Source organism: Cuculus canorus, unplaced genomic scaffold (assembly GCF_017976375.1).
Source record: "Cuculus canorus isolate bCucCan1 unplaced genomic scaffold, bCucCan1.pri scaffold_88_arrow_ctg1, whole genome shotgun sequence".
Taxonomy (NCBI): Eukaryota; Metazoa; Chordata; class Aves; order Cuculiformes; family Cuculidae; genus Cuculus; species Cuculus canorus.
In genome coordinates this window covers 55,511-81,008 of record NW_026527855.1, presented here as the reverse complement: position 1 = coordinate 81,008, position 25,498 = coordinate 55,511, and the positions used below count along the sequence as shown (strand labels likewise).

The 25,498-nt window shown below is 50.4% G+C and overlaps 2 protein-coding genes and 1 pseudogene across 3 annotated transcripts; 1 reads left to right on the top strand and 2 right to left on the bottom strand.

The window, feature by feature from the left end:
• The first annotated feature begins 2,673 nt into the window (after positions 1-2,673).
• LOC128850824 (A-kinase anchor protein 13-like) lies at positions 2,674-7,067 on the top strand. 2 transcript variants are annotated; one of them, XM_054055841.1, is made up of 3 exons: positions 2,674-3,038; positions 4,683-5,103; positions 6,657-7,067. In XM_054055841.1, exons 2-3 carry the CDS (start codon positions 4,705-4,707, stop codon positions 6,954-6,956), a joined length of 699 nt encoding a protein of 232 aa, XP_053911816.1. In that variant the 5' UTR covers positions 2,674-3,038; positions 4,683-4,704; the 3' UTR covers positions 6,957-7,067. The 2 variants fall into 2 exon arrangements, with proteins under 2 accessions (XP_053911816.1, XP_053911815.1); XM_054055840.1 differs by lacking the exon at positions 2,674-3,038 and having other exon boundaries at positions 4,499-5,103.
• Positions 7,068-9,383: 2,316 nt separating this feature from the next.
• Positions 9,384-12,731, bottom strand: LOC128850820 (olfactory receptor 14A16-like; annotated as a pseudogene).
• Positions 12,732-18,930: 6,199 nt separating this feature from the next.
• On the bottom strand, positions 18,931-19,863 carry LOC128850819 (olfactory receptor 14A16-like). Its single transcript, XM_054055835.1, has one exon. The coding sequence runs from the start codon at positions 19,861-19,863 to the stop codon at positions 18,931-18,933; it is 933 nt and encodes a 310-aa protein (XP_053911810.1).
• Positions 19,864-25,498: the final 5,635 nt, after the last annotated feature.

Genomic DNA, 25,498 nt, shown 5'->3' with positions numbered 1-25,498 from the left:
CTCTGAGACTATAAACAGTGAAAGAGTTCCAAACTTTCATGGGGATGACTGGGGGGTGTCAGCTATGGATCTGTAAGTGTGGACTGCTTTTTAACCCTCGGTATGCACTAACCACTGCCGAACAGAAATACCTTCAATGGAGAACAGAGGCTCTGCAAGCCTTTGAACAGCCGAAGAAAGCCCTGAGGTCGGCCCCGGCCTTAGGACTTCAATCTATGAGTAAGCCATTTTTCCTTTTCTCTCCTGAGAAGCAAGGGATTACCCTAGGGCCTGGCTGTTTACGAGCAGTTGCAGCTGTCGTGCTAAACATCCAGGAGGCACGAAGATTTACCCTGGGCCAGAAAATGACTGTGTTAGTGTCTGGAAGCGAGAGATGGGCACTGACTTTCTCCACAAAGCTTCCTAAAATACCAAGCTATAAGGTTGGAACATGATATGGGAGTTGTGGTTACTGACATCATCAACCCAGCTTCTTTTCTCAGTGAAAATAGAGGAGAACCAGTGCACCAGGACTGCTTAGAGACCATCGAGGCCACATACTCGAGCAGTTTGGACCAGAAAGACAGTCTCATGGTAGACGTGGAGAGCTGGTTCACCGATGGAAGCAGCTACGTCTTAAGCAGTAAAAGACATGCCAGGGCAAAACCATCAAGCATGCAGAGGGATCCTGAGACTGCTGGAAGCAGTCCAGCTGCAAGCTGAGAAAGCTACAAGCATGCCAAGGAAGATCAGATAAGGGTCATATCATGGAAGGGTCATCTAATAAAGAGGGGTGGGCTCTCACTGCACGAGGGAAACTAATCATTCCCTCTTATTTAATATGGGCTTTGATAATGGAGGAACACAGGAAGATACATGGGCGGCAGAAGTTCCTGTGCGATCCCAGCGCCTCCTGTCAGCACCCCCAGCCCTGTTTTGGGGCCAGAACCCCCATTTTGGGGCCAGAGCCCCTGTTCCCAGCCCCGGGCCCTGTCCCCCCCTCCCCTCAGCACCCACAGCTCCCCCCGAGCCCCGCCCTGTGGGGTGAGGAGGGTGGAAGGCAGAGCCGTTGCCTGCCAACAGCGTGGGGGGCGGTGATTGGCCAGCCGAGGGCATGGGGGCGGGGCCAGGCTGTGATTGACGGGTGACAGCAGCCAATGAGAGGGAACCTCCCCTCAGGGCTGGGGGCGGGCAGTGACGGCTCATACCAATCAGAGCGGGATCTGTGTGGGCCGAGCGACAGCCCTGCAGCCAATCACAGCCCAGCGCTGCCCCCTCGGCCAATCACAGCCCAGCGCTGCCCCCACAGCCAATCACAGCCCAGCGCTGCCCCCACGGCCAATCACAGCCCAGTGCTGCCCCCATGGCCAATCACAGCCCAGCGCTGCCCCCACGGCCAATCACAGCCCAGTGCTGCCCCCACAGCCAATCACAGCCCAGCACTGCCCCCACGGCCAATCACAGCCCAGCACTGCCCCCACAGCCAATCACAGCCCAGCACTGCCCCCACAGCCAATCACAGCCCAGTGCTGCCCCCACGGCCAATCACAGCCCAGCGCTGCCCCCACAGCCAATCACAGCCCAGTGCTGCCCCCACAGCCAATCACAGCTCAGGGCCCCGGGGGCACGCGGGCGCTGCAGCCGCATCCCCGGAGCCAATCAGAGCCGCCTCCCCACACTCTCAGCCAATCGTGGTGCTGCCCCCGGGATCGGCCCCGCACCCTCCACCCCCCCTTCCCATTCCCGCAGCGCAGGGAATGCCCCACCTGCAGGGGGAGGGGAGGCCCGGGGAGAGCCCAGAGCTGGGAGGGAACCGCCCTTTGCGGCACAAAGCCTCATTTTAGGGTACAGACTCTCATTTATAAATTACAAGCCTCCTTTTGAACTAAAAAGACTCATTTTAAGGCCCAGAGCATCATTTTAAATGAATAAAGTCTGATTTATTATATCCACAGCCTCAGATTTGGAGACAAAAGCCTCTAAATGGTTCAAATGCTCATTTTTAGCCCCCAAGTCCTCCTTTTCAGTGAACAAAGTGTCATTTTAGAATGAAGTCCACAACTGTGAGGGCTCAAATCCTCATTTTGAGCCTCTGCGGTCCCATTTTTAGGGTGCAAAGCCTTCCTGTTTGCTACCACAGCACTGTTTTAAGGCAGAGAACCTGAAGTCAGGGCTCAAAGCCTCAGTTTCCTTCTCAAAGCACCATTTGTATATCCCAAACCCTCTTTTTCAATCTCCAGACTCTCAAGTAGTGGATCCAACCCGCTCTTTTACAGCTTAATAACTCCATTGGAGCACCCACAGCTCCATATTCGGGACCAGAGCTTCATTTCTCGGGGACATCAAGGAACAAAGAGGTTCCCGTCCCTTACAGGGTCAAAAGATTTATTTGTAAAATCGTACCCCTCCCTTTAGTGCCCAAAGTCCACCGTTTTGCACTGAAATCCAATTCTAGGGTTCCAACCTTGTTTTTAGTACCCATAGACTTTTGAGGATCTACAGTTGTGTTTTGCAGGTCAAAACTCTCAATTTTTGTGCTTAGAAACTAATTTTAAGAGCCTCATTTTTAAGGCCCAAAATCTGATTTTGAGTTTCCAGCATCTCAGCTTTAGAGACCAAACCCTTATTTATAGGTTCCAAAGGCTCATTTTTATCTTCCAAAGCCTGTTTCAGGGAACAAAGCCTCAGGTTTAGAATTATCAACAATTTTGATGGCCCAAATCCTCATTCAGCGCCTCTCAGGGTGTTGCTGCCCATGGCAGGGGGGTGGGACCAGTTGGATGGTTGAGGTCCCTTCACCCCCAAACCATGGTTCGGTCCATGGCCTCTGTGATGTCATCCTCTGTGATGCTGCCCTGTGTCCTCGGGGACCGCTCTGCTGTCCAGGGCGAGCACACTCCAGATTCACTCTCCAGGAGGATCTGGAGGAGGCAGGTGGTCTCTTTGCTGGGAGCTGCCTGCACCTTGCTCTGTGTGTGAGAAACAAAGCAGCTGCGATTCAGCCGTCGCAGTGCCCGGTGCCGGTTCCGCTGGAGAGGAAACTCTGCTCTACGTCCAGGGTAGGTCAGTTGTGTCCATACCTGTTTCTGCACAATCATTGCTCGGAGTTTAATCTCCATGGCAGGGTCTCCAGTTCTTGAGGGTTCTCTCAGCTCCTGCTCTGGTGTCTCCTAGGAGCTGGAGCCTGTCTTCCTGATTATTTTCCATATAGGACATGTTCCCAGCCCAGGGGGTCCCGTTTTGGTTTAACTGTGACAGCCTTGCCCTGTGCTGCTTCACCCTGATTGCATTTGTTTCCCGAGTGCTGCATCGCTGACTCCAGGCTGTGTAGGGAGGAATTCTAGGTTGGCTGCTGAAGCTCCGTTCCTTGTTTGCTTTGTGATCTTTCAGCACAGTCCTTAATTCTAGCCTGGATTTCCCCTGCTTTTTGGGTTTGGCAGTGTAACCTCTCCAGTCGGGAGGTGGAGGAGGCAGGGACCGGCAGCACAGTCAGGTCTGTCCCTGCAGAGCACAAGGACTCAGACACTTGGGAGTTGTCCTGATCTCTCTTGTGGTGGAGCCTTGAAGCAGACGGTCCCCAGAATGGACCTTCCTGGTTGTAGAGAGCCCTGAACATCTAAAGTAAGTGCTTGCCGAACCCTTGTCTCACGTGTTGAGAAGGAATACTCTGGCTTCCCTGGGAACCTCGTGCTGCGAGCATGCCTGACCTTAGAAGGATGTGTCCACTGAGGGCTGTTTGTCCTGTCTGGAGAAACAGGGTGGCTTCAAGCTGTGCTGGGAACCTGACATGAACAAGGAGATGAAGCTGACTTTCCTTGGTGTTTTGTTTGTTCATTTCTTTTGAAGATAGGCAAGTGTGTGCATTCCTTCTTGTCCTCATCTCCCTGGTCTTTGCCAGGAGTTTTCCATCAATGTCATTAAGGATACAGACTGGGAGATCTGCCCGACCCCTGCCCTCCCCTTAGTGTCTCAATCCCATTCTGACCCACTGCCAGGACACTTCATCAAGCTGGGAAAGTCTCCAGTCCGAGCTGCAGCTCTCCAGCCATGTCTTGATCTCAGGTGGGACCCTTAGACTGGATTCCAGCTGTGCCAGAAGGCAGAGGAATTGCCTGGTGGCACAGGGTGAGCACCTACAGGGTGTGAGCTCTGCCCTGGCTCAGCTCTGGGTTTGGTGTGGGGCTGCACAGGGCCCTGCGTGCTGGGAAACGGCCCTGGAGCATCCAGCGCTCCACACTGGGTCTGGAATTTCTAAGCTGATCCTCTCTGGTTCAGAAGTGTTCTGTCTGCTGGTCTCCAGGACAGTCCTGTCCATCTGTGGGAGGTCTTGCTGCTGCCTTCCTGCACCACAGCATGGTGCGGGACAACTCTTGGTGCAGTTGGTACAGCTGAATGGGGCAGTAGAGAAGAATGGGGCTCTGCTCCACCATAATCTGCTGGGAGGGGAAGGGAGGGAAATTTTTTTAAGTGTGAAGGTGAGGTAAGAGTGATGAGGCCCCTGATAACAATGTCCAGGTATCCCTGGTCTCAGGTGAGGCTCCTGCTGCGTGTCATGCTGGTGGGGCAGAGACTGGGGTATAAACAGCATCTGGAAAACAAGCCTGTTCGTGCTGACAGAAATACCTGAGGGCATTGATGGAAAATTAGACTTCCCATTCCCTTCCCTGTGAGCATTTAACCATGGTTTCTCTTTCTCCTTCTAGGGAAACACTGAGGTTCTGCAGCATGGCTTTACGCTTCCGTGATGTTCTGTTCTATGCCGTTCCTGGAGCGGTGGGACTTCTTGGGTGCTGGTGGATCTACTCCCGTATGAAGAAAAAAGCACAAAGCCCTAAGGAAGGGCAGGAGGAGAAAGTGCCCGAGAAAGATCCTCATAGTGTGCCCATCTCGGCGAAGGAGGAATGCCGAGAGAATGAAACCTCGGCCTCTGTGCTTCCAGCAGGGGCAACAATGTCCGATACCTCCCCAGAGAAGTGGGAAGCCTGGGAGAAGGAGCTGATGGAGAAGGAGGCCAGGCTGGCTCAGCGAGAGCAGCAGCTCCAGAGATGGTGGCAGGATCTGGAGCGCGAGCGCAAGGAGCTGGAGCTGGAGAAGGCCTCCCTCCAACTCAAAGGCCAGAGCCAGGTAAATGCTGCCAGAGTTCACCTTGCTGGGGAAGGCGTGCCCTCAGGGAACTCGTGGGCCATCTGCACACCAGCAGAGATTGACAGATGCCAGCCCAGACTCAGACAGGCAGGGTCTGGTATTTCTGGCTCTTTCCTTGCCCAGGAAGTGTAGGACTGTGTTTTTGGCTCCTCCAGCACTGTCAGGAGGGGTTTCCAATAGCTCAAATTCTGCCCACTTCTTTGTGCTGTGTGCTGGCAGACAGCAGAGCAGAGGGAGCTGGTGTGCAGAGCACATTCCGTGGCCAGTCCCCCAGTCCCAGGAGGTCGATGTTGCCTTTGCCACTGGCCTTCACCCCATGGGTGCTCAGCTCTGGGGAGTGATTGGGCGGATGGGACATCCTTCTCGGAAGAAGATAGTGCTTAGTGGATTATCAGCACCTCCAGCTGCCATGAAAGCCACTTGTGAGGCTGAGAAATGCTGGGGAATGCTGTTTCTACACTGACATCCAGCTCCAAAACTGTTCTCAAGATCTGCCCAAGAGAAGGGTGTTGTCCACAGCCAGAAGGAGCAGCGCCCACACTGACCTTGCTAAGTGCATCTCTCAGCCAGCCGGGGTTCATGCTTTCACGCCTGTGCCCCAGTCTGGCTGAGGAGAGCAAGCGTCCCTTGGCAAAACGCGGGCTGAGTGAGATCCTCGAGGCTGTTGTCAATGGCTTGTTTGCATCTCACTCGTTCTGAATGGAATTGGCTCAGAGCTGGAGAAAAATTACTTGTCAGCTGTTGGATTGTGGCATGGAAATGCTTGTGGTGCCTGAGCAGAGGAATTGTGGAGCTCAGCAGTGAGTCCTGGGAAGCAAATCCTCAGGGCAGGGCTTCCTCCCTCCCAGCCCGGCTCCTGATCAGGCCAGGAGTTTCCTGAGCACCCAGCAAAGCTGTTGCAGCATTGAACAGATGCCGACATGTGAGGGACATGGATACTGTGGGAGAGGCTGAGTCGTGAAATAATGAGGGGAACTGGATGATGAGGACAAGGAGGCTCATTTTCAAGACGGGAATCCTTCTGGCATTGCAGAGCTGTTCACATAGAGTTGAGTGAGGCGTTGACGGATGTTGGTTTGCTCTTCCCATTGAATGCATGGGCTCAATCACATCCTGAGATCAGGAAACAAAAAGTCAGGAAAGATGTGTTTGCTCTCACCTTCTGTTTGGGAAGGTTTCCTGTAGCACGTGCAAGCTCCAGTGCTGAGTGCTGGCATTCCCCTTCTGGAGAGGCTCGCTTCTCCTTGGATTTCTACCACCGTCCCTGTGCATGAACGCTACAGGAGGAGCCTTGATCTGGAGAGATTAGAGAATATTTGCCCTTGTCTCTTCCTGTGCCTGTATTCTTTGTCACAGCTGAGAGGGCTTCTCCCTTTGCTTTGCCTGGATGGGGACCGCTCTTGAGCCGCTGAGCGGGCTGGATGTTCGCCAGAACAACCTCTGTCTGTGAACAGTCTGGGACACCTTTCCTCCCCAGGGTCTCTTCTGGCCTCTTCCATGACCGAGGAAACAACTTTTCTTTTCCTTTACAGATTCCCAATCCACTGAAGAAACTCACAAGAGTCCTCACCCAGTCTGGGGCCACTGAGTCCTCCAAGGAGAAGAGCCCTGCTCGTCCTCAGCAAGGGCACGTAGATTCAGAACCGTCTGTCTCCCCAAAACGGAACACTCTCCTAATGACCCTGAAAGAGAAAAGCCCTTTCCGTTCCCCTGACACAACCAAGCCGAAGGACCAGGCTGCTGAGGAAGAGCCCAGATGCGAGAACGCTCCTTCAGTTCAGCCAAAACCGAAGAGAAGGAGTAGGAGAGGGAAACGAAAGGAGGACTGTTAAGTCCCTTTCAGAAATACTACAAGTTTCTTAAATTCCAATGGGATCGAGTTTGGATGAAATGACACCAGCGATCCTTTTCCACAACTGCTTTCATTTGACGTGTGCATTGTCTCAGGCCATGGCTGAGGCTGTTTGGAAATAGGTGTTCATTTGTTTGTAGGAAGAAATAAAGAATCTTAGAATCATAGAATGTCCTGAGTGTGAAGGGACCTCCTCCTGATATCCAAACTAAACCTCCCCTGGCGCATCTTCCTGATGTTCGCTTGTGTGGACAAGGTGTCATGTGGCCAGGTGTGTCTCAAGAACTCATAATCCCGTAGGAAGGCAATGGCCTTGAAGGGGGCTGTGAGGTCACTTGTGCCTCTGGAGGGGACAGGCCAGCAGCAGGAACACGTCTGGGAAAGAGACTGTGATGTTACCACTTTCTGAATCAGCTGATAGGTCAGATCTTGGTTGGGATTTGTGCTTTGAAGCTCACATCTGGCACTGTCTGTGACAGGCCAGCAGAAGGCACCTGCTTGGCTCATTGGCTATGAGATCTTGTAGAAAGGTCAGGTCATAGAATGGTGGGGTCATAGAAGACTTGGGTCATAAAAGATCTGGGACATAAAAGAATCATATAATAGCGGGAGGATAGATGGATAGTCAGATCCTAGGAGAGTCACGGCATGGAAAATCATAGAAGACTTGGCTCAGAGAAAGGTTGTGGAAGATCTGGGTAGTAGAGAAATTGGGTCTCAGAAGGGTAATGGATGAGTCAGGTTATACGAGGGTCAGGTTATAGAAGGGTCACAGAACAGTCAGGTGATAGAAGTTTCAAGTCACAGAAAGGGGTGGTCACCGAGTGTGACAGAAGTGTCAGGTCATTGAAGAGCCGTAGAAGAGTTAGGTCATAGTAGAGTCAGGTCACAGAAGGGTCCAAGAAGAGTCATACAAGAGTGGGGCCATAGAAGAGTTAGGTCATAGAGGAGCTGCGTCTTTGAAGAGTAATAGAAGAGTTGAGTCATGGAAGGGTCAGGTCACCAATGTGTAGGGTTCATAGAAGAGTCATAGAATAGTTGGGTCATTGAAGGGTCGCATTACAGAGGGACTGAAGAAGACTCAGAGTATAGAATTTTTATAGAAGAGTTGACAGATAGAACAGTAGGGTCAAAAGTGTCGTGTCATAACAGAGTAATAGAAAAATGAGGTGACTGAAGAGCAGTGCCATAGAAAACATTTCATGGAAGGGTCATAGAGACGTTTGGTCATACAAGGGTCAGGTCACAGAAGGCTGATAGAATGGTCAGCTGATAAAAGTGTTGGGTCAGAGAAGAGCTGGGTTGTAGTAGAGTTAGTTGATAGAAGTGTCAGGTCACAGAATGGTCACAGAAAAGTCGAATCATAAAAGAGCTGAGTCATAGAAGAACAGGATCATAGAACAGTTGGATCACAGAATAATAGGAGGGTCATAGAAGAATCGGGTGAAAGAAGATTAGGCTCAAAGGAGAGTGATAGAAGAGGTGGGTCACGCAAGAGTCAGATCATAGTAGAGTCACAGAAGAGTTGAGTCATTCAAGACTTGGGTCTTAGAAGAGTCAGGACACAGATGCATGATAGGAGAGTCAGGTGACAGAATATTCATGGAAGAGTCTGGTCATACAATAGTGAGGACATAGAAGGGCCCAAACTTAGAAGGTTGGATCATAAAAGTGGCCTTGTGGGATGCACAGAGAGGGAACCAAGACAGGCAGCCAGGCCAGTCTAGACATCCTCCCCTGGGGAAAAGGATGTCCTGGAGAACAGCAAGTGCTCTGCAGCCTGCCACAGCCTTGCACACCAAAACTCTTCCACTGTACACTGGTGTTTTGATCTCTGAGTCATTTCCTTGGTCATGTTCTCAAAAGAAACTTCAGAAAAAGTCCTGAGCCTTCAGGTGCTGCCCTGAGGAGATTCCCTCTCTTTACAGGAAGTCTGTTCTGGAGGCAGCTCTGTCGCACAATTGCCCACTGCCTGTCCCTGCCTGCGGGCACAGCACTGCCACGCGGCACCGCTGTGACCAAGCTCAGGGCCCTCAGGCCTTACAGCAAGGCAAGGGATGAGAAGGAAGGTGTGGAAGTGGACAAAGAACAGCTCTGGGAGATCAAGCGCTGGTGCCTGGCAGTGCTGCTGTGCTGGAACTCTTTTCCTCTCCACCCATGTCCACAGGAACTGTCGCTGCAGCTCCAAAAAGACCTTGAATGAAAGGTGCGCACAACGCCCCCCCCCCCCCATTTTGTTCAAACACATAGGGAGCACAGGTCCTTATCTGCTCAGCCACTCTGTCAGAAAATACAAGCAGACAGTGAATGAGAAAGAGGATGAGAACATTATTATAATTCAAAAATACGACCAAAACCCAACAGTACAGAAGTCAGGGTGGACCTGCAGTGAGTTACATTAGATATGCTATGCAGAACCTCGGCAGTTTATTGTTTGATAGAACCACCAAGTTATCAGTTTCCACACTGCACCCTTGAGCTGCTGATTCCTCAAGCTGTAGATGAGGGGGTTCAATGCTGGAGGAACCACCGAGTACAGAATTGACACCACAAGACCCAATGATGGGGAGGAGATGGAGGGGGGCATCAAGTAGGCAATCATAGCAGTGCTGATAAACAAGGAGACCACAGCCAGGTGAGGGAGGCACATGGAGAAGGCTTTGTGCCGTCCCTGCTCAGAGGGGATCCTCAGCACAGCCCTGAAGATCTGCACATAGGACACCACAATGAAAACAAAACAGCCAAAAGCTAAACAGGCACTAACTCCAAGAAGCCAAACTTCCCTAAGGTAGGAGTGTGAGCAGGAGAGCTTGAGGATCTGGGGGATTTCACAGAAGAACTGGTCCACAGCATTGCCCTTGCAGAGGGGCAGGGAAAATGTATTGGCTGTGTGCAGCAGAACATAGAGAAAAACAATGCCCCAGGCAGCTGCTGCCATGTGGACACAAGCTCTGCTGCCCAGGAGGGTCCCGTAGTGCAGGGGTTTGCAGATGGCAACGTAGCGGTCGTAGGACATGACCGTCAGAAGAGAATATTCTGCTGAAATAAAAAAAACAAACAGGAAGACCTGACATGCACATCCTATGTAGGAAATGGCCCTGGTGTCCCAGAGAGAATTGGCCATGGCTTTGGGGAGAGTTGTGGAGATGGATCCCAGGTCAAGAATAGAGAGGTTCAGGAGGAAGAAGTACATGGGAGTGTGGAGGTGGTGGTCACAGGCGATGGTAGTGATGATGAGGCCATTGCCCAGGAGGGCAGCCACGTAGATGCTCAGGAAGAGCCAGAAGTGCAAGAGCTGCAGCTCCCGTGTGTCTGTGAATGCCAGGAGGAGGAACTGGGTGATGGAGCTGCTGTTGGACATCTGCTGCCTCTGGATGTGAAGTACAGAACTTGAAGAAAAAGACAGTAACAAGTCAGGGGAGATGTCTCTGAGTAACAACAAAGCCATTTCTCACAATGCACACTCTCCACTACTTTTCCTTTCCAAGATCACTATTCAGCTCCGTGTCTGGAGCTCTGCATAGTACGGGCTGAAAGCACCTGGAAGAGCAGGGCCTCCGCCTGCTGGCAGCGAGGAGCCAGCCCTGCTCTGCTGCAGAAGGGTCATGGGGAGGGTGTGGGCAGCCCTGATGTTCTAATTTTCCAGTTAAAACTGCTCCTAATGCAAAAGAGCTTCCCAGCACCTGTAATCCCAGCGCTAAGAAACCACAGCCTCCAACATGTTTGAGAGGGAGAGGTTCTTCTACAATTCTCTCCCATCTCAGCTGGAGATTTTCGTGGATGTCAGAAACCCTCAGTAATTCTGTTGCATCCAGGGACAACAAAGCAATTCCTGCGAGGCGAGAGCATTGCCTTTGTCTCAGTGCAGAGGGAACTGGTCATATAGGTAACACCAAGATGTGACAGGACAGGTTTGCATCCTAGAGGGAAGCTCACAGCTTGGAAGGACTCCTCAAGCTGAGACAAGTGTCTGTGTGACAGTATTTGATGAAGGGAGATTCAGCTCCTTCCTCAGCCCCACTGCCCACATTGCCCACAGCCTCACAGCTCAGAGCAAAGCTGGGACAGGGGTTCCCATGGACACAACTGCAGGAAAGGAGCCACCAGGTCAGTGGGTGACTCTTCAGCTGTGACTCCCATCCCCAGAGAGCCTGACAGCGAGAATGAGCGAACAACAGCAAAAACAAAGACAAGGGTAGAAACAGGGTGAAACAGAGTGAGGGTCTGGCTGTGAGAGGCCAGGGCAGAGGCAGCCGGGCACACAGACAGCGTTCCCCTTCCCCAGCTGTGCTCGCCCCCTCCCAGACACCAACCTTGCCGGGCAGTTGCTCTCAGCCCCTGAGCTCTGGAGAGGGCACTGGAGCTGTGGCTGCAGAGGAGGGGGTTCAGCCCTGAAGCCCAGAGCCCTGAGGGCAGAGGCTTTGCTGGGTGGGAGAGGAGGCAAGGGGGCTCGCTCAGAGGAAGGGGCTGCACTGGAGGGGATCACACAGAGCTTTGTGAACTCTCCTTCCTGCAATAGCACTGTTTTAAATTCTGTGATCCTGTCACTTTTTCCTGGAGATTTTCCTCACTGGAGGTGTTTCCCTGTCCCATGCCTTCTCCCTGTCAGTGTTCATAGACCTCATCTGACCCTCTCTGCACTCCCCCTGACCCTACACAAACCTGCCTGTTTGCTGAGTAAAGCCGGGCACAGATTATTGTTTATACGCAGAAAAGGGCAGTACACACTAAGCATGAATGGTTCAGCAGAGGCGGTGCTGGTGCTGTCCATGGGCAGAGGAGCAGTTGGAGATACTTTAAGAGGCTCCTATCAGACCTACTAACAACTCAAGGACACAGCTCAAGAGTCTCAGTGATTTATTAAAGCTGGAGAAACCCTTGTTCCATTTCTTGCCTGACATTCCCCAAGTGTAGGATACTCAAAAGGCAAACTCGGGATAGTTCCTTATCTTTAATGTAATCCCTATCCTCATCTTCCCTTACTAATGGCTTCTTAGAAATATCCTGGAGTGATTTGGAGCTGTGAGCAGCCCTGACTCACACAGCACCTTCTTGAAATCAGAAAGACCCTCTCCTGACAGGAGGTGCTTCTTCCATCCACAGCTTCTCTCTGTCCCACCATGAGGAGCTCCCTGGGCAGGCTGAGCACTGACCCTGGTCTCTCTCACTAAACAGTAAGAGCCCTCCTGACAGATCCCACACGTTGTGGCTGTGCTGGCTTTAGGAGATCCCTCCAGCAACCGCACCTGCATTGTCCTGCACCCAGAGACTCACCTTGAGAAAGTCTGGGAAGATTTTTCTCCTAACGAAGCCTCTTCATTCTTCCCACCCCACCCTGCTTTTCCCCTCTCTCTGCCTCCCTCCTCTCCCCTCGCTGCCTGCAGGCAGTGCCCTCAGCCCTGCTGGGCTCTGCAGAGGAGCTGCTCCTGCCCAGAGATGGCTCTTTGTAGCACTGCCCCCTTTCCATGAGCTCCCTCCATGCCAGGAGCCCATCCCAGCTCAGCAGCAGAGGAGCAGCCCAAGGCAGCCCTTTCTCTGCCCCCTCTGGGCTCCCTCGAGGTGTCCCTGGGGCTCCAGGGGAACCTGCTGAGAAACAGATCGAAGCCATCCCTGATGTTCCCTCCCTCAGCTGGCAGAGACACTTCTGTCCTGCAGTGTCATTTCTTCTGTTAGAAAAATAGTTGATGAGGAGAATCACTTTATTTTCTCCCACAATTAGACAGGACACCAGGAAGGACACAGGGAACGGTCTCATTTCTCCAGTCTAGGAGGATCTGTTCCATGGAGGCATTTCATCCTGGGTCTTTAGATCTGGGGCTGGAAAGACACTCAGGTCTCTTCTGTCCCAGCCATGTCTCTGCTCTAAGCAAAGCCTTTGCACACATGGGGTCTTGGATGTTTGCTCCCAGGTTTGCTGATGGCAGAGATGAGCTTGCCTGGTGCCACAGCTGCAGGGCTTCAGCCCCAATGGGCAGCAATGCCCTCAGCCAGGGGCACAGGCAGGAGGAGCTGGAGCCGTTCCTGTGGCAGACAGAGCTGTGCCATGGTCACAGAGCTCAGCACAGCTTGTCTTTGAGGACAGCATCCTCCAAGATCAGCAAAGGTCCAGACAGAAACTCCATCTCAACTTGAAAGGCCTTTCTAGAGTGTTGGCTACTTCAGGAACACTTAAAGAAGAAACAAAGACCCTGTGTAGGCACTGCTGCATTTACATCACTGCTACATTTACGTCGCTGCCCCTTCATCTCAGGGTGGGACTCTAGAGGAGATCAACCAGAGGTGGGTGGGAATGAAGTCATGGATCACTTGAGCAAACATAATCATTCAAAGTCTGTGGGACAGGAGGGGAAGCATCCCTGGGAGCTGAATGAGCAGGACAATGTCAAAAAGGCCACTCTCTGTTATCCTGCAAGGGTCACGGTGACCCAGACCTTGTTCACTCGGATCTTATTTCTGGATGTCTGAAAGGGAAGGGGACTGGATCTCCCTTGTGCAGATTCTCTGACCAAACTGTTCTATGAGGAAACCCTACTATTAACGAACCCTTCTCTGACCTGACACTTCTGTCAGCCTTCTATGAGCCGACTCTTCTAGGAACCAACCCTACTATTAACAAGCCAATGCTTATATGGTGCTTCTATGACTATTATGACACGAGACTTCTGAGTCCTCACTCTTCTATGACCTGAATCTTCCATGAAACTTTATGACCAGACTCTTCTATAAGCGATTCTTCTATGTCCCTTTTACGGTTCAAATTTTCTAAGAGCCTATTACGACCCAATACTTCTATAAACCTTCTACGACCCAATTCTTCTATTAACTGACTCTTATCACCACACTCTTCTATGACTCCTCCATGACCCGCATCTTCTGTGACCTCAGTCTTCTATGACCTGACACATCTAAAACATAAGCGTTCTATGTACTGAGTGTTCTATGGCCCAATTCTTCTCTGACCCTTCTGTGACCCTAATTCGATAGTACTTTTCTATGAACCAACCCTTATATGATCCAACACATCTGTTACCTGACTCTTCTATGACCCGGCTTTTCTATAACTCTTTTATGGCTCAACTCTTGTACGACTCCTCTGTGACCCAATTCTTCTATGACCCGACCCTTCTCTGAACCAAACTTCTGTGACCCAACACTTCTATTCCCTGACTAAACTCTCACGCTTCTATGACTCAAGTCTTCCATTACGTGAATATTCTGATCCATTTATGACCTGAATCTTCTAAAACCTGAGACTTCTATGACCCAACTCTGCTATGGGACTTCTATGACCCAGAAGTTCTATGAAACTTCTAGAACTGAACTCTTCTATTTCCCCTCTATGACCCAACTCTTCTATGACCTGACTCTTCTCACACCCAAGTTTTCCATCACTCTTCTATGACTCAACTCTTTTATGACCCAACACTTCTGCCAGTGCATGGAGCTCTGTGAGAGCCTTGGCATCTCAAGTAACTCTACAGGTCTGTGTTTGGAATTACATGGAATAACTGCTCCCAATTGGATTGGGCAATGTGAGAATGTTCATAACACCAGCATCGTTGTAGCCAAAGGCAGATCTGCCTTCCCAGAGCCTGGAGGTCAGGTCTTGGCCTTTCTGCTTCACCAAGCAAACCCAGGCTTTTCTCAGCATCACAGCTGCCTGCACAGCCCCTTTGCCTGCCTGCAACCATGGCCTCCAATTCTTGGCTCTAACGAGTCCCTGGAGAGGCTTTATCAGGAACAAACCTCACTGAGACCAATTAAGACTTTAAGGTACTCTGAGTTCTACTTTTGACTTCTGGAGAGCTTTTCTCAATCTCCTCTCTGCAGCTGAGGTTCATGGACTCATCAGCAAATCCACCCTGGGTCTCATTAAAATCCTGAAAGCCTTAACGAGCTCTTTGTCTGCCTGGACAGGCAGGTCTTCAAGGTCTTCAAGACTTCACAGCTCCTTGGAGTCATTTCCCAGGGTGATTAAAGAAGATTTCAAAGTGCATCTAAGAAAAAAAAAAAATTTTAGTTTATTTCAATACTTTTCAGAATCATAGACTGGTTTGGGTTGAAGGGACCTTAAAGCCCATCCAGTTCCAACCCCCTGCCATGGGCAGGAACACCTCCCATTGGACCAGTCTGCTCAAGAACCCACCCAACCTGGCCTTGAACACTTCCAGGGAGGGGGCATGCACAGCTTCCCTGGGCAAACTGGGCCACTGCCTCACCATCTTCTTTGTGAACAATTTCTTCCTAATGTCTAACCTAACTCATCCCCCTTCCAATTTAAAGCCATCCCCCTTGTCCTATCACTCCATGTCCTTGGAAGAAGTCCCTCCCCAACTTTCTTGGTGACCCCCTTCATGTACTGGAAGGCTGCTATAAGGTTTCTTCGATGCCTTCTGTTCTCCAGAGTGAGGAAGTTCCAGGAGAAGATCAATATTTCTTTGGAAAATGTCTTTTGAAAGGGCATGGGATTGACGGAGGTCTCTTGTGAGAGAGGACAAGCAAATGTCCTGGTGCCCAGGTCCATCTCCTCAGGACACTCCTCAGCCGGCCAGGTCTCTGCCCATGCTGCTCCATGGACATGTTTTTTGACTTGTGAGTTGAGCTGAAAATAGTTTAATAGGTGAAAGAAGAAAGATAAAACCCAACATAATCCCAAACCAATGCAAATGCCATCACTTGCCACCTCCCTCAAGCAGAATGACACCCCACCAGTCTATCACCACCCATCACCACTGATAAGAATCTCCACTTCTTTCTTCTTCTGCCACAGTTTTTATTGCTGAGCGTGGCATCTATGTTATGAGATCTCCCTCTGGTCAGCCGAGGTCAGCTGTCCTTCCTGTGTCCCCCTGACAACTTCTTGCCCACCCCCAGCCACTCACTGGGAGGGACCAAAGTGAACAACTCCTGACGTTGTGCAAAGGAGTCAATCACTGCCCTCACTCTTCTGGCACCAGGACGATGTCACAGGACCCAGTGAGTCTCACATTTCAAAAGGCAAGTGGAGAAACTGGAGAGCATCTGGAGGAGGACTGCCAGGATGGAGTTAGGGGCCTACAGTGTGACGTGTGAGGGCACACTTTGGCCTGCTGGGGGAGGCTCAGGGCAACCTGCTAAGTGGGTCTCTACATCTTATGCTCATAGAAAATCTAAGGGAATAAGAGAGCTCAGGTGATCTCTAGTCCAATGTCCAGCTCCAAGCAGGGCCATCTCTGAGGTCAGACCAGGCTGCTCAGTCAGTGTCAGCATCCACAGAGAGAGTTTAGACATCAACACGGCACTGAGGCCACGATTACAATAAAGGATTTTGGCATTTGATCGGCTTCATGGATGCAGCAATTGATCAGCCACACCTCCTGTGACACCTGGGAATATCCAGCTTCATGTCCAGAGGAGTGGGATACTTCTGCTGATCACCTGGCCCATCTCCAGCCCATGGGGTGCTTCAGGCTGGAAACAGAATTCAAACTATTTGACTTGGGTTCTGTCAGATTAATACAAAAAAAGAGATGGAGGTGGCGGCATCTCAGATCTTCCAGGTTCCTGTGGAAGACTTAAGGCCTCTGAGAAAGGAGAAGAAGAGATCAGTTTTAGACAGGCATTGCCTTTAGATCATTTCACATTTGATGGCTCTGCTCCTCATTTTTAGCCATTGGCACTCTGAAACCTCACCTGATTTTCCTTCCCCTCATCCCCAAACTTGACCAAGTAATGGGAAGGACAGCAGAAAGGCCCCAGGCCTTGGGAGTCTCCTGGTGTCTGGCACTGCAGACCCATGGTGTCATTCCATTGTTCACCCCATAAAGAACCAACCTGGGAAGTGACTCTGGAATGAATCAGCGAGTTCCATGGACAGGACAGGCTGTGTCTGCATCTGTGTCTGGAGACCTGCACACCTACAGATCAGATCAAGCTGGGGCTGGAACACAGGCCTGTCTTCAGTGTCTCCTGGGCCATGGACAGAGAGGTGGGTGGAGGCCCCAGGAGATGCTGCTCAGGGCCATGAAGGCCTGTGGATGCTCTCAGGACCCTGACACTGCCTCATGAGGAGAGAAAAAGGAATGAACCACACAGAGCCTTGACCTCTAAAGTGATGGGATCCCAAGGAGAGGAGCCACGCTGGAGCAGGGGAGAAGTGAGAGAAGGAAGGAGTAGCAGAGATGTTCTTCACTGACTGTTAAACCCCTCTTCTCCACCCTCCATGGGGAATGGGCTTTAATATTTTGTCCTTATTTCCCATAATCCAAAAGTTTCTTAACTGGAAATAAATTAAATTGATTTTCAGGATGTCCACACGTCTGTGCCAGTGACAGTCATTGGTCCCTGAATCTCCTTTGCATTCTCTTGACCCCTGAGCTTTACTGGTTTGTTTTCTCCCTTTGTCCCATTGTTTTGAGGCAGGGAGGGAGCAGCTGGGTGGGGTCCGGCTGCCGGTCAGGGTTAACCCATCACAGGACACATCAGGGCTGCTGTGTCCAGCACGGGTTTCCCAGCACAAGGAAGATCCTGTCCAGCCTGGAGCGAGTCCTGTCGAGGCCAGAAGGATGGTTGGACCTGGAGCACATTATGGACAAGGAGAGGCTGAGAGAGCTGGGGTCTGAGAAACCTTTCAGGGTAAAACAGTGCATAAGGTCCCAGGGCAGCTGAGGCATCCCAATCCATGGACTTTTTCTATGTTTGTTGAGCCAAGGCCATGAGCACCAATGTGTTTGGAGCTGTGTGAGAAAGGGCTTGGCTGAGACACCAGCTCTGGCAAGAGATGTGGGACTGGTGTGCAATAAATGTCAGTAGAAAATGGGTTTCCTCTTTATTAATAATGGTGTTGGAGTTGGGTGTCATTGAGCAGAGGAGGAGGACAGATATGACCATGTAGCAAAAGTCCCTCTTCAGGGCTGGGAGGTGCAGCCAGACATGGAAATGTCCAGTGTGTGGGACTCATCTGGGACGATTTCCCTGGTTCAGCTTCCCCAAGGTGCTCAGGGGATAGTTGCTGGTGGTGTGCGATCCATAATTGGGCCAAATGCCTTGATACCATTAAATATAAATTATCATTAGCTTTGGTATTACTGCTGAGGAATTCAGGACCATGTTGGACAAGGATATAACAACCTGATCCAGTTGAAGATGTCCCTCCCCAGTGCAGGTGGGTTGGAACTCGATGATCTCTGAGGTTCCTTCCATCCCAAACCATTCCAGGATTCCATGATGTGATTCTATGCTGCTATCACTACTACTGTTACTAAAACCAGCCCTGGCACCAGCATGAGTGTTGGTGTTACTGACAGTAAGAATGTGAGGTTTTAATGTTTTTATTAAATCCATCTTTTTATTTCAGCCTTCAGCACTTCTTTTCCCCATTCCCCTTCCGGATTAATGTCATAGAAGGAACCACTTCCCATTATTTGCTGCCAGATTGCAGGGGCAGAACGAGGACACCTTGTGCCCCATCTCACACACAGGGACAGGACATTGCCTGTTGCTGTCTGTGATCACAGCACGGCCACAGCGCAGGAATGGGACCAAGCTCAGAGCACTCAGACCTTCCACCAGCACAAGGGCCTGGAAGATCATGGAGGTGCCAAGGGAGCAGCTCTAGAAAGACTAAGTGCAGGCGCTCCATGACATGCTGCTGTGCTGGGACTCTTTTCCCCCCAACCTCTGGAAGGGACCCAAGAGCTCGAGAGAAAGTCTTGGAGGAAGGATCACAGATAAAAAAGTGTCTGCGGGAGCCTTTATTTTCTTTAATCGAGAACAGAGTAGGGCTCATTATTTATACAGTCTGCGGGTCACACATGACAGAGAGATACTGACACAGAAGTGGGAGGAACTATTTCTTTGTGGACAATGTCATCATAACAAATAAGAATCCAAACCCAAACCAAATCAGCTACCAAAGATAGGATTTTTTTTCAGTGTGTTTCATTGTGAGTGATAGGCAGAAGAAGATGGGGAGATCAATGATGCTTAAAAAGTACAGTCATGAGTTTCCACACTGCATCCTTGAGCTGCTGGTTCCTCAAGCTGTAGATGAGGGGGTTCACTGCTGGAGGGACCACTGAGTAAAGAACTGCCATCACCAGATCCAGGGATGGGGAGGAGGTGGAGGGGGGCTTCAGGTAGGCAATCATGCCGGTGCTGACAAACAGGGAGACAACAGCCATATGCGGGAGGCACGTAGAAAATGCTTTGTGCCGTCCCTGCTCAGAGGGGATCCTCAGCACAGCCCTGAAGATCTGCACGTAGGACACCACAATGAAAAAGAAAGAGCCCAATTCTACGAAGAAACCAACTACAAGAAGCCCAACCTCTCTGAAGTAGGAGTGTGAGCAGGAGAGCTTGAGGATCTGGGGAACTTCACAGAAGAACTGGTCCACAGCATTGCCCTGGCAGAGGGGCAGAGAAAATGTGTTGGCTGTGTGCAGCAGAGCATGGAGAAACCCAGCGCCCCAGGCAGCTGCTGCCATGTGGACACAAGCTCTGGTGCCCAGGAGGATCCCATAGTGCAGGGGTTTGCAGATGGCAACGTAGCGGTCATAAGCCATGACCGTGAGAAGAGAATATTCTGCACCAAAGAAGAAGAATAGAAAGAAGATCTGGGCAGCACATCCCACATAAGAGATGACCCTGGTGTTCCATAGAGAATTGGCCATGGCTTTGGGGATAGTGGTGGAGATAGATCCCAGATCGAGGAGGGAGAGGTTGAGGAGGAAGAAGTACGTGGGGGTGTGGAGATGGTGGTCACAGGTGATGGCGGTGATGATGAGGCCGTTGCCCAGGAGGGTGGACAGGTAGATGCCCAGGAAGAGCCAGAAGTGCAAGAGCTGCAGCTCCCGTGTGTCTGTGAATGCCAGGAGGAGGAACTGGGTGATGGAGCTGCTGTTGGACATCAGCTGCTTCTGGGCATGGGGTGCCTTCAGAAAGGAAAGGACAGTGACAAGTTAGGGGAGAGCCTAAAGTCTGAGCCAAAATCAATTCTCATTCCTCTCCCTGTGCTGCACACTCCCTGTCCCTTTTTTCGCAGCCCTTCCTTCAGCTCCGTGCCTGGAGCCCTGTTTGGTGATGGCTTAATGTGACAGGAGGAGCAGCGCCTCTGCCCCTGGCAGAAAGGAGTCTGGGCTTCAACTTTGTCCCGTGGAACTGCTCCTGGGGCAGAAGGGCCTGTCAGCATCTGCACTGCCAGTGACAAGGAACTGAGAGGGTGAAAGTAAAGCTGAGAGGTTTGGGTGGTTTATAGCTCCTTCTCCAACACTGCGCATTGTTCTTGGATGTCAGAAACCCTCAGCATCTCTGCTGCACTCAGGGAGAACAGGGAGACTCCTGTGTGGTGAGAGCACTGTCTGTGTCTCAGTGCAGAGGGAGGGGAGCTTCTCTGTCCCTCACTCTTGTTCCCAGCTGCCCTGGGCTTGCACCTTTCTGAGATGAAGAGGTTCACACTCCCATCTTACTCTGAAAAGCCACCAGTCACTGCTGAGAGCAGAGGGATCCACAATGTCTCACCCTTTCCAAAGGTCTCAGCACCCCACTGTCAGTCCAGGACACATAGGACTCATTTCACAAACTCAGCAGCATTTTCACTCTCATTGCATCTCTGCGTCTCTCCATGGGGCTTTTAGGTAACACAAAGATGTGATTGGACAGGTTTGCAGACTGGAGGGAAGGTCACAGCTTGGGAGGAAACCTCAAGGAGAGCCAAGCGTCCTCTTTATGACATTTGATGAAGGGAGATTCAGATCCTTGAGCTGAAACTCCCATCCCCAGAGAGCCTGGCAGCAAGAACAGCAGAACAACAGCAAGAACAGCAAGAACAGCAAGAACAGCAAGCTCCATTTCTACTCCTGCTTTTCTCACTTCTCCTCCCAACCCGCTCCCCACAATGACTTGGAAAAGGAAAGAGCAAACCTGCTCTCAGGCAAGCTTCTTACCTTTAGAAAAATCACTGCATTGATCTTCTCCTTGAGACACCCCTTTGGAAATATCCCAGGGGCGATCCAGAGCTGTGATCACCACCGTGATCAACTGCCCTGATGGGCTGAGTGCTGACCCTGGAAGGTGCAGTGTCTCTGCCCCAGTACACTGGGACACAGAGATTCTGTTTGGAAGGACAGCCCTGGGCACCCACAGGTGCAGATCCACCTTTACATCCCCACAGCCATCAGGAGCAGGCAGCCGTTGTGTTCTGTGCCTCTGATGGCTGAGTGCAAAATCCCTGATCTGCAGCACATCCTCCTCCTCTGCTCTGAAGAAACTGAGAGCATTGTAAATAGACATACCATGAGCAGTGGGATGTGCCAGCTTCAGGAGATCCGTCCAGGAAGAGCACCTGCGTTGTCCTGCACCCAGAGACTTACTCTGTAAAGGAGTGTGAGGATTCTTCCCTCAGGGAGCTCTCAGCATCCTCTCACCCCACCCTGCCTTTCCCTGTCTCTGCCTCCCTCCTCTCCCCTCGCTGCCTGCAGGCAGTGCCCTCAGCCCTGCTGGGCTCTGCAGAAGAGCTGCTCCTGCCCAGAGATGGCTCTTTGTAGCGCTGCCCATTTGCCACCAGCTCCCTCCATGCCAGGAGCCCATCCCAGCTCAGCAGCAGAGGAGCAGCCCAAGGCAGCCCTTTCTCTGCCCCCTCTGGGCTCCCTCGAGGTGTCCCTGGGGCTCCAGGGAACCTGCTGAGAGACACACTGGAGCCATCCCTGATGTTCCCTCCCTCAGCTGGGAGAGAAACTTCTGTCCTGCAATATCATTGCATTACTTGGGGAGGAAAACCACTGGGGGGGGAGGGGGAGAGAAGGGTTCCTGCCACCAGGAAGGTGACAGGGAATGATCTCATTTCCCCAAGCTGTCAGAATGGAAAGGGAAAGGGATGTGATGAAAAGGGAGGCAAATGCCATGTGGTGACTGCCAGAAAAGGTGGGGCTGAGGAGGTGAGGAGCGAGGCTGTCCATGCAGGGTCAGACCTCAAGGGATGCTTTTCCATGCTGCCCACACCTCTTGAGGTGACACTCTGCATCAACGTCCATTGGAGAATGTGTCTGTCACCTCTTCTCTGAACTGAAAATAAATGAAATATAAACCTTAACCTAAACATTTTTTTTATTTACTGCACCTTTAAATCTTTTTCCTGGGTGCGCTTTGAAATGTTCCTCTCTAACCACACTGGGAAATGACTCCAAGGAGCTGTACAAGACTTGATGACCTGAAGAAATCTGCAGGAAGAGAAAGAGCTCATTAAGGGTTTCTGTATTTTAATGAGACCCAGGGTGGATTTGCTGATGAGTCCTTGAACCTCAGCTGCTGAGAGGAGATAGAGAAAAGCTCTCAAGAAGTCAACAGCAGAACTCAGAGTACCTTGAAGTATTAATTGGTCTCAGTGAGGATGGTTAGTGACAAAGCCTCCCCAGGGACTCGTTAGAGCCGAGAATTGGAGGCCATGATTGCAGGCAGGGAAAGGGGCTGTGCAGGCAGCTGTGATGCTGAGAAAAGCCTGGGTTTGCTTGGTGAAGCAGAAAGGCCAAGCCCTGACTCCCAGGCCCTGGGAAGGCAGATATGGCTTTCACTGCAATGACGCTGGTGTCATGAACATTTTCACATTGCCAAATCAAACTGGGAGCAGTTATTCCATGTAATTCCAAACACAGGCCTGTAGAGTTACTGCAGATGCCGAGGCCCTCACACAGCTCCATGCACTTGTAAACGAGTTGGGTCATAGCAGGGCAGGGTCATAAAAGTCCTGGGTAATAGAGAGTTACAGAAAACTTTAGTGTGAGAAGTCAGGTCAGAGAGTCCCATCCTGGAAGAGTGATAGAGGAGTTCCATATTAGAAGATTCGTAGAAGTGTTTGGTCATGGAATTCTCATAGCAATGTTGGGTAACAGAAGTCTGAGGTCGTGGAGGGTTCATGTTACAAAAGGGCCCTAGGAAGAGTCAAGTCATAGAAGTGTGAGAATTTTGTTGAATTTCAGAAGGGTTTGGTCAGGGAATGGTCATAGAAGGGCCACTTCAGAGAAAAGTCGTGTCATGGATGAGTCATAGAAGAGTCATCAAAGAATCAGGTCCTTTAGTGTCATAGGTTGGACATGGTTGGAGCACAGTGTTGTAAAAGAGTCAGGGCATGGAAAAGTCAGGTAATATATGTGTCCGATCATATAATGTTGGTCATAGAAGGGTTTGGTCATAGAATATTTAGATCAGAGAGCAGCTGGATCATAGAAAGCCATAGAAGGTTTAGAGTAGAGTTGGGTCATAGAAGGTTTGGTTCACAGAAGGCTTGGGTTTTATACAAATTGGGTCATAGAGGACTCATAGAAGAGTTGAGTCATAGAAATGTCACATCATAGAGGTGTCGGATCTTAGAAGGGTTCAGTCAAGTCATAGAAGAGTTGGGCCATAGAAGAGGTGTCTCATATGTGTTGGGTCATAGAGGACTCACAGAAGAGTGAGATCATAGAGGGTCTGGTCATAGAAGGGTCTGTTAATAGCAGGGTTTGGTTCATAGACCAGTTGGGTCATGGAAGGGTTGGGTCCCAGAGGAGTCTGGTCATAGCTGTGCCTGATCATTGAAGTGCTGCAGAATAAATGATTCATGTCATAGTAGAGCCACGTCACTGAAGGGTCTTGTGTCATAGAAAGTCACATCATCAAAGAATCAGAGAACAGTCAGGTCAAAGAAGATCAGAGAAAGGTTGAGGCATAAAAGGCTGAAGTCATAGAAGGGCCTGATCATAGAAGATATGGGTCATGATAAAGTTGATTCACACAGCAGTAATAGAAGAGTGCAGTCATAGAGAGTTCATATGGGTTGGGTCATAGTTTATTCGGGTCATAGAGGAGTAAAGTTACAGAAGTGAGGTCATAAAAAGCTGTAGAAGGATCAGAGAAGAGTTGAGTCATAGAAGGCCTGGTTCACAGAAGGCTCGGGTTTTAGAAGAGTTGGGTCATAGAAGACACAGATCATAGAGGATTTGGGTCGTAGAGGCGTCGTAGAAGAGTGGGGTGATACAAGAGTCAGATCATAGAGGAGTTCAGTCATAGAAGGTTTATACAGGTGTGAGGAGATTGAGGCATGGACTCCTGAACTTGTATTAACAGCAGACCCTTTTGCAAAAACAGGCTGCTTTTATACAATTCTGCTAAATTTCAAAAAAATATGGTGTTATGTGTTGGTTACAAACAACTGTCCCCACACTCAAACTTCAAAATAACTGGTCAACAGATGACCAATCACTCGCTATTCACGCAAAGTCCCAACTCCTTCCTTGGGTGTCAGAAGGCTATAATTGTTTCCTGTTGTTATATTTCCTCTGATGCCTATCAAAGTACTTTGAGGGCTAATCGCAGGCCAGTCTGGAGGCCAGTGCTTTTCTGCAATTACTATAACATCTGCTCCGGTAACCACTAACATAGTTATGGATATCATTTGATTTCCCAAACTCATCTGTACTATCAGATGAGGTTTTGATTTTTGGATTTCCAAGGCCCACATTATTGCTTTCTCTTGACCCTTAGATCCAAAGCTGCCATTTCCCCTCTCTTTATTCTCTGCTCGCAATACTGCATTATAAATGGAACAAGCTGTGCCAAGCGAGTTCCCACGAGAATGGAAACAGAGGGGCCAGGTGTCCATACCATTGCCTTAATTTGTCCCATATAATCAGCATCAATAATTCCTGGTAAAACAACAGAGCACTAAGCCCATGACCTAAAGGTCCATGTGCATTGACTGCTACCGTGTGGACAGAAGTAGTTACTAAAGTTATTCCTTCAGTCGTTATGACATCCACTCTGGCTCTTCCATCAGTCTTTGCTGTGAGTTTGTCCAAACATCCTGGTTGTTGTCCTCTATTAATTGCAGTCCACTCGTCACATTCAGGGGCATTTGTGTCCTTGTGCTGCCCTGACGTGCCCTGCACTTCTAGTTTCCCTGTGCTTGGGGGATGGGCTTGCCGTCTTTGTCATAACACAATCAACATTGATTTGCATAACGACGCCCTTTCTGGCATTTGGGACGTACACCTGGTATATAAGTGTTTGATGGTCCCGCTTGCTTTCCCACAGCAGAACCCAATCGACCCTTGGCTCACTGAAAACTAAGATGTCCTGGTTGTCTGCAATTGTACCCCCTTTTCACTGAGGCTCCTAGAGGTCTCATGGCTGCAGCAAAGGCTCCTGTCAACATTGCTTATTGCTGCTTGAGAGAGCCTACTTGATTTGCTGCTTCTACCATTTCTACCAGCATTGTGTTTCGTGGCAATGTGACTAAGACCTTTTTACAGTCTGTATTTGCATTTTCAATGGCCAACTTCAATAGCCATTTTGATGCCTCACATAATCGATCTATAAATGTCATGTAAGGTTCTGAGTTCCTTTGTTTTATTAATGTAAACAACATCGGCTTCTTTCCTGACTCGGGCACTGTCAAAAAGGCTCTTAGGGCTAAACGTGCAGAATGTCTTAAAATCTCTGGATCCATTCGAGTTTGCACCTCAGGGGTAGAAAATGAACCTGTTCCCATTAGGTGTTGTACTCCCACTCCAG